This window comes from Leptonychotes weddellii, chromosome 5 (assembly GCF_054177405.1).
Source record: "Leptonychotes weddellii isolate Sample4059 chromosome 5, ASM5417740v2, whole genome shotgun sequence".
NCBI classification, from domain to species: Eukaryota; Metazoa; Chordata; class Mammalia; order Carnivora; family Phocidae; genus Leptonychotes; species Leptonychotes weddellii.
In genome coordinates, this window is record NC_138373.1 from 92513939 (window position 1) to 92522653 (window position 8715).

Here is an 8715-nt window from a genome sequence, read left to right on the forward strand (position 1 = left end):
TCCCATCATTGCAGCCACTAACCACTGGTACCACAAATCTGTTCAACATTTCTAATATGCTGTCATTTCCAAAATTTTATATAAATGAAATCAAATGGTATGTAGCTGTTTAAGATGGGCTTTTATTCACTCAACATAATACTCTGTATCATCAAATTTGTTCGGTGTATCAATAGTTAATTTTTTTTATTTCTGAGTAGTATTTCATGATGTGCATATAGTACAGTTTGTTTAAACATTTAGCTGTTGAAGGACATCTGGAATGTTTCTAATTTTTAGCTGTGACAAATCTACTACGGACATTTGTGTAAAAAAAAAAAAGCCATTCAGAAGAATCATACTCAATTTTAATTTAAAATTATTTAACCCATTTATGTCTTTTATGTTTTCCTTTTTATGTTTGTTCAAGAGTGATATGATTTTAAAAATTTACATCAGTTTTAAAAGTCTTTACATAAGTATGAAATAAAAATTCTATGTGATAAGAAGGCATTAAGCCACAATTTGACATTTCTTTTTCCTTTTTGGTATCATATAAAATACTGGTGCATCTTATCAATAGCATCTTAGATTCAATCAAATATGGAACTACATATAGTATAAAAGTATCCAAATGCATATAAATTCTTTACATATGTTCATAATTAAGTAAATAATTTATAATCTATGATTATCTATTCTACATTTACAATAACTTGAACTATGCACGGTGTTTAGTTAATGGTATGAATATATTTTAATGTCTGGCACAGTGGCTTTTACCTAGTGTTCAATAAATGTTGAATAGACGCATAATGCTAAAACCACCTCTTGGATACAGTAACAACTCATACTGTAACATATTAGAAATGATAATATGCTTCTTGATATTGTTTTGTCCATTATTCCTATAAATCTATGACTACTGAAACAGAACTAAAGGAATAATAAAGACTGTAAACAGTAGTCCTCATTGTTTGACTGAAATAATTCTGCAGGATGAACAAATTGACATTTACAAGGTTTTTTCAATTGACTGTAATGTTGTCTCTATTCAAAATAGATGTTAAAGAACAGATCCTAACACACCTCAGAATCCACCTGGATGGATGAAAAAAAAGTTAATATCGGTCCCCCCACCTCTGTCATTCTACCCTTCCAGCTCTGAGGCATCAAAGCACAATTTCATGATTATATAGTCATGTGATATCTACACACACACACATATATACATATATACACACACATGTGTGTGTGTATATATATATATACATACAGAGTTTTATTTTCTGATAGTCTACCTAAGCCACGTTAATGTCAGCTCTTACAGCTTCAGTGCTCATTTAAGATATTTAACATTATAAGGAAAAAGAAAACAAGTTTAATGTATAATAACAAGAAGCCATCTCTTCAGTCAGGGATTCTGTTTCTAAACTTGGCCAGTGTTGGATATTCCACCAACAGAGAAAATTGGTATTGTACAAATTAGAAACAAGCAAAATAATTACTGACCTTTAATAATAACACTTCCTATTAGGAGGTCTAGTTTTCTTTGGCATCATAGCACTGTTAATAATGATATATATAGATGGTTGATAACGTACATTACATACCCAAAATATGGCAGGAAAATAAAGCAGAAAATGTTTTAATATATTATTCTTCTAATGACAAAGTAATAAAAATAATTTAACTGACAATTTCATATCTGTTTTCATTATAGGCTTATTTATGGACATACAAAAGGAGCTATATTTATAATTATAGGAGTTCAACGTTGTGCATTTTGACACACTAAAATCTTTTATATGATTTTACCATTCAAATAAATCAGTTATATTTAGCTAAGAATTCATGAATAAACACTCATGTACATTTAATTGCAAATGCATTCATGTACTCAAGAAAAATGAAGAATGTTGTGTCTTATATTTGCGTGACAATATATCCAATAAAAAGAAATTTGGGGATTTGGGTCATAATTACACACTGAGAAATCTTATTAATATGGCACGTGGGTGGCTCAGTTAAGCATCTGACTTTTGATTTCCACTCTTGATTTCAGCTCATGTCATGATCTCAGGGTTGTGGGATGGAGTCCAGCATCAGGCTCTGCGCTCAGCGGGAGTCTGCTTCCCTTTCTCTCTCCTTTTCCCTCTGCCCCTCCACCCTGCTTATGCTATGTGCACTCACTCTCTCTCTAAAATAAATAAATTACCTTCCAATATGCCACTAATTATAGCCAATAGTATTATAATAGTTACGAGCCTATCTTTACGAGCCGTTCCAGTGTCTATAGCACCAAGAATGCTCTCCCCAGGAAATCTTCCTATTCCTACTTTTTGCCGAACCTAGGATAGGATCTAAGGAGCCCTGGTTCTTATCCTAGTTGCATCATTAACTGGCTGTGATTTGAGGGGAAGTTGCTAACTTTTCCTGCCTTCATTTTCACCACTGCTGCAAAATAATTTCTAGTTCTAAGTGGTATGACTAATAGGTGTTTGAATAATGATATGATTATTTTTCCCATGCTATTTTCTACTTCAGCAAACAGGCTTTCTTTTACTATTATACATTGATATTTTAAATAGATATTCCCACTTTTCTAGAACTTCAATAAAGTTAATAGGTTTATTATGCAACACTTTCACATTTAGCCACTGGATCTTAGCCTTTCCTGAACACACTCTGGGGAAAGTCACTGGACGTCCATATGGGGTTCAGTTGCTTTTTCATTAGTAACTTGCTCATGTTCTAGGTTTTAAATGCCTCAAATGCTCTAATATCAGCCATTATCATAAACTACATATTTTGCATGCCTATCTACCTAGGATCCTGTATTGGACACTGGAGACACAAAGACACAAGTATATATAATATAGTTTCAGAGGAATTTGAAAATTATTAAAAAGCACCCATCATTTTACAAATAAGGAAACTGGGTTCTTGAGGATATATTAATCCATTTATTCATTCTTTCATTTGTTTGACAAATATTTATTGAGACTCTAGTAGGAGCCACAGATTTTTCTAGGTACTGAGGATAAGACAGTAAACAAACCACTGCTCTCAAAGAGCTTATATTCTACTGACTTAATGTACACATCAGGAAGCACACAATTATGTTTTCAAAATATGGATAATTTTAATTGTCATTAGAGATTCCAATAAACATTTGTGATAGTTTATCTCCCACCAGCATTTTGTAAAAAAGAAATCCTATAAGTAAATGCAAGTGCATTCCATTTGTCTTTTGCATAAAACAAAATAACAATGATGATTAACTTTTAAAGAAAATGAGACTTGAATGAAATGGGCAGCTATAGATCTTGTATAAGAAATCATTCCTGTAAGAATCCGATTTCAGAGATTTACAGCTCATATAAAGAGAAAATATAGATGTTGATTTGTTTCAAGAAAAAAAAAGATTATAGCAAAAAAGGCCCTGTCAATATTGCCAAAATACTGATATCTCAGAATTAAGAAAAACAGATGTTTGCTGAGACTGGCTTGGCCTTTGAAGGTAGTTGTTCATTTCCCTTTGGAGTAAATGAGACCAAGCACAATATGTATTGATGATCCTGTAAAAATGAGACTAGAAATAGCAGGTGGCCATTCTTTATTGGAATGACAGTGTGGAGGAAGGACAAAAAATCCTCTCATACATCCTTCTTCATATGGGCCTATCTGAATTCATTATGGTTCAATTACTCTTTCTCAGACCTACAAGTCTTGAGGAAACATTTCCTCTATATTTCTAAATTGTAACTTTTTATACAACCATTAGAATGTGTAAAACTCAGTGGTGTAGTGATACAAGAATTATAAATTGATTGAGTAGTCATTTACTTTGTGTCTGTAGAGAAAACCTATGAAACACCCTTATTCATGTTAAGCCCTTATCATAGACTTAAAATGCTTTAATCTCAGAGGAAAAATCATGATATAATTTTAAAATTTTACTTAGCCATCTCTTTTATTAGTCAAGTAACTTCAAGGAAATTCTTTGATAGACCTACTTATCCCCACATCTAAGAAATTGAGGAACATAGGTATGAATTTAGAAAAATTCGTTTAAACTTTTATTTTAGAATTTTTAGTCCCAAATTAAAAGTATAAAATGCAAAATTAAAACAATGATGAATTAAATGTTTATTTAAATATTTAAATTAAGGTCAGGTCTATACAATTATGATGTGACTGTGTACTTCAGTGGGTTTGATTAGTTATGATTTATGAGGTCTGCCTTTTAAGCAACATAGTTTCCTGAAACCTCATAAGCATTTGGATATGGAGCAGCAATTAAAGACTGACCAGCAATGAACCCAAATGCAGTTCAAAAACTATTACGTATCTTAGTTACAGTATATCTGAAAAATAACATTATAGGCAGATATATTGTTTTGTATTTTCCCTAAGCATTCTAGTATTAGTCATATTGTGCATGAAGATGAACTTAGTGGGTGACATGTCTATGGGGAGGGAGGAGTATCGGTGGTAAAAATAAGGCAAAAATTTGATTTTCTAAAAACTGCACATGATGAACTTTCTACTGTATGAGTAATGTTGACATCAATAATATCTCTAATAAACTATGCCAAGAAAGTAAACTGGTGTCGGCAGACACGATCTACGTCTTCACAAATTTTATGAAAACATGGGATTGGTCAACTTGATTAGTAGATCCTTAATGCCAATAACACTGCTGCTATTTCTGCTATTGCTGCTATAGTAAAGAGGATGGTTTTTATTGGCATTTAAAAAAACCAGTAGAATATCTTATTTATATATATGATCCATTAGTTCTTTAATGTAGAATGACTTTAATTGGGATTACCGGAATTTCTCTCCTTCTACTCCTATGTGAAGGAATCTAAAAATATACACAATCTGGAAGCTTGAAATTGTCACTGCAACCTTTGAATAACTGACACCATATGGGCAGTGCTGATTAACAAAGTAAATAACCACTGTACCATTCAATGTCGATGTCCTCCTACAAATAATGTGTTTCCCATTAAACAAACAGTGAGTAGAAGGATCACCTACTAGAAATGTTTTTATTTAGGGTCCTGTAATAAAGGGCACATGTTCATAAGTTATAAGAAAATGAACAATGTGAAGCTGAGTGGCTAATTAATACAAAGGTTCAGTAAATAATATCTGAATCCATTTCAAAGGTATCTATTGCTGTTGGGAATTTATCTGTGGATTAAAGTATTTTATTTCTAATTGTTGCACAGATTTACAAATAGAATATGTAATCTTATGCATCTTTATATCTCATATACAACCTAATAGAATGTCTTCTTTAGTGGTGGCCACTCAAAATATATTCATATATTAAATCAAATACCCCTTTTGGATAGTATACATATTTCCCTTAACAGAAGAAAAATATCCATGTAATTGTTTTAGACTAGGTTTTCCCCACTTTTTTCTTTCCAAGGGAAAGTCCAAAAGGAATGAGGACTACAACTACTTCTTGTAGTGCTTACAAGTCCAAACCCTTTCTGCAATTCATGAACTGTGTTTTACCTTAAGTTTATATGGTTGTGTACTTAGAAAGATTTATAAGCTAGTAATTGGTTTCCAACCTTCACAAATTATTCTCATTACCAACCCATCTGAGACCCAGGAAACCACTACTTGGTGTGTGATCACAAACCAGTTGGATTACAGCATCAACTGTTAAATGACCAAATTATAGGTCTTTAACTTTAAATACTCTAATTTCTTCCACTATGCCCCCCTTCTCTGAGTCTTATCTTTAGCATGTCTATCGCTAAAGACAGTTCAGAAGACTTTATCCAATAGCACCACAAAGGACTTTTAAGGTCACACTATTTTGAGTGTTTATCTCATGCTTAGCAACCACACACATGATGTGCATATACACAGTATTCACCAGTCCTTTCCACTAATAGTTGTTTCATACATTCCTAGGAATTAACACCCACTGAACAAGAGATAAAGACTTGTGTTTGTATATTCGCAAAATGTCTAAATTTCCAGCATGTGGACAGCACCAATTATGTATCATTCTGCTCCGGGTCCAAGTAGCAGCATCTCCGCAGGTTCTGCCAACTGCAGACAGAAAGAAGCCTCTCTTGGTTCCTGTTGCCATGATCAGAGAATTTGAAAACCCCGAAGATATTCCATTTACAAAATGGTATGTAAAAGCTAAACCACATCTAATCCTCCCCCCCCCCCACCCCATTTCCTCTCCCTTTTCTTTGGTGGTGGTGGTGGGCAGGAGAGATTCACTAAGTGTGCCCTCCTGACCTCCTTCCAGCTTCCCAGGCTTTCTGCAGTCGTGCTCCACTCGAGTTGAGCGGTCCAGCTCTCACTTGTTGCCCTGGCTACCCTCAACCCACGAAGCCCCGCCAGGAGAGCCCAATGACACGAAAGCAAAGGGAGAGAAACGAGACCTAGGGCAGGAATGGCAATCTTCCAGCCCGATGCCGAAAATCCTGAAACCAGTGTTTGTCTCCCAAAGCAACAAGTGACCCTCACAAGGGACTCTTGAAACCACGCGGCCCGCAACTCTGGAGTCCCTCTCGTTCGTGTGAACAGCAAACAGGCTGCACAAACCAAACATTGCGCAGGTGATTAAAACCCTACCCAAGCGTGACCAAACAGTAGTTCTGATACGGTTCCCCCCATTCCCCGAGAAAAATCTCTCCCGAGGCTTCTTTCCACCTCCAGATTTCTGACGGTCAATGTCCTTCACCATCCCACCCCATTTCTTCACAAGTTTCCTGAACGGAGAGGGAGGATGCCCGTGTGTTGGGGTGTGTATGACAACATGTGTGTGGAAAGGATTTATAAGATCTTTATATGTGACCTGAGCCTTCATTGTCGCCTCAAAAAAAATAGGACCAATAAGCCCTGCTGTTTTGCCAACGTTGTCAAGAAGCCCTACAAAATCATATTTAATAAAGGGACTTGGACACTGTCAAAAGCTCGACAGGTTGCAGTCGCTAGTTACCCTTCCTGGGAACCTTTCTGCTCCCGGAATCCAAGGCAGCCCCATTTGCAAGGCGGTTCTTCGCTTCCAAGCAGGGCTTTTCTCAGGTCCGACCCCTTCCCCAGGCTCGCGACCCGCGAGACCAGAGACCAGAGAGGGCAGCGCGAGTCCCGCGGGCGAGCGGCTCCCGCGGGCAGCGCTGGGTAAGCGGGCTGGGCGCAGCCGCCCGCGCTCGCCTCGCGGCCGCGGAAGACAACCCGCAGGCGTGGGAGAGCGGCGGAGTGGCGGTGCGGGAGCCGGGGAGCGGGGGGACGGCGCGGCGGGCAAGGAGCAGACCAGGGAAGTGGAAGAAGCCGGGCAGGTGGAGACGAGGACCACAAAACCCGAACAGCCGACGCTCGAAGTCTCCAGGAGCTGAGCGGAAACAAGGAGCAAGGTAGGAAGGCGCGGCATCCCACAGACGCCTGGCGCCTCGCGGGGTCCCGGCTGGGCGCGCGGAAGCGAGAGGAGCCCTCCCCGGTTACCTGTGCTGCTTCCGCCCTGGTTGCCCCTGTCCCGGGGGAAGATGCCCGAGCACTTCTCCCACTCCACCTGGCCCGCGAAGCACAGCTCGGTGACGATGTGCAGCGCCTTCTGGCATAGGCTGCTCACTCCGTCCTCCTTGTGGAAACTCATCGTTTGGCCTCTTACTCCCCAGACAACCGTCCTTTCCCCTTCCCGTTACCTCTAGGCTGGCCCCTCGGGCGCCCTAAGCCATCGCCCGCCCGCGGGGAAATGGGCGGGAGAGTGCGCTGCTCAGAAGCTGCAACTCTTAGGAGCCACAAGTTAGCCCCATGGCAGGAGTGGAGGGCGCAGGGGAAGGCGGAGAGGCTGGGGCGGGAACCCGCGCGAGGCGGCGGCGGCGAGGTTTGCGCCAACTCTCCCGCCGTGCCAGCCAGTCGAGGCGAGCCGGAGAGAGAGACCCGGCATGGAGTGCGGAGGGGTGGGGGTTGGGGGGGGGAGACGTAAAAAAAGCCTAAGCCCTCGGTTCGCTAGAACGCCCCCCTCATCTTCCCAGCGCGTTTGTGTTTCTGGCCGGTGCCTGACGGCGGCGCGTCCAATCGCAGCCCGGCGCGGGCCTGGACGACCCGGGGCGGTACCCGCAGCGCCCCCTCCCCGCTGAGCTGGGGATGGAGTTGGCCCGGGAGGAGGGGCGGCCCCGCGCCCCCGCGCCCCCGCGCCCCTGCTGGGGCAGTTGGGGCTGGCTGGGGCTGCGGGGCGGGGGTTAGAGAAATCTCCGTTTTCTCCGTACTTTTCCCAGCCTCAGTCCTCTGCCCCTTCACCTTTACGACACATGTGTGCTGCTCTCTCTGGTTTCTCCGATTTTACTTTCCTGAAAAGTCATTTCAACTGAACGCAAACTGAAAAAGTTAAATTTAAAAAATGAATAGATGAATAATCAAGCCAGACGTCTATACAGAAAAGAAAGATGTGCCTGGAAAGCATGTTTAAAATGATTTCTAATGATGATGGTTTAGAGGCAAAGTTTAACCCGAGAGTTCTTTTTATTGCTATCACTGAAATTCACCGTAAGGTACGTTTCCTATTTACCCAGTTCAGTTCTTCTTTATGCATAAATACTATGATTAGTCAGATTTTAATTTATTGCCTTTGATTTTTCTTTTTTTAAACTCACTTAGGTATTGCGTAAAACGAAATGTTATTTGTATTAATATTCACTGTTGATTAATCCGTAATTGGCAATTGAGAATGCACAATTTGACTTC

The 8715-nt window shown here is 39.8% G+C and overlaps 1 protein-coding gene across 1 annotated transcript in view; it reads right to left on the minus strand.

The window, feature by feature from the left end:
* SYT10 (synaptotagmin 10) overlaps positions 1-7842 on the minus strand; it is a 66477-nt gene extending 58635 nt beyond the window's left edge. Inside the window, exon 1 of the mRNA XM_006727694.2 lies at positions 7474-7842. Within this exon, the coding sequence (XP_006727757.1) occupies positions 7474-7624 (151 nt within the window). The 5' untranslated portion in view covers positions 7625-7842. The remainder of the gene's footprint in view (positions 1-7473) is intronic.
* Positions 7843-8715: the final 873 nt, after the last annotated feature.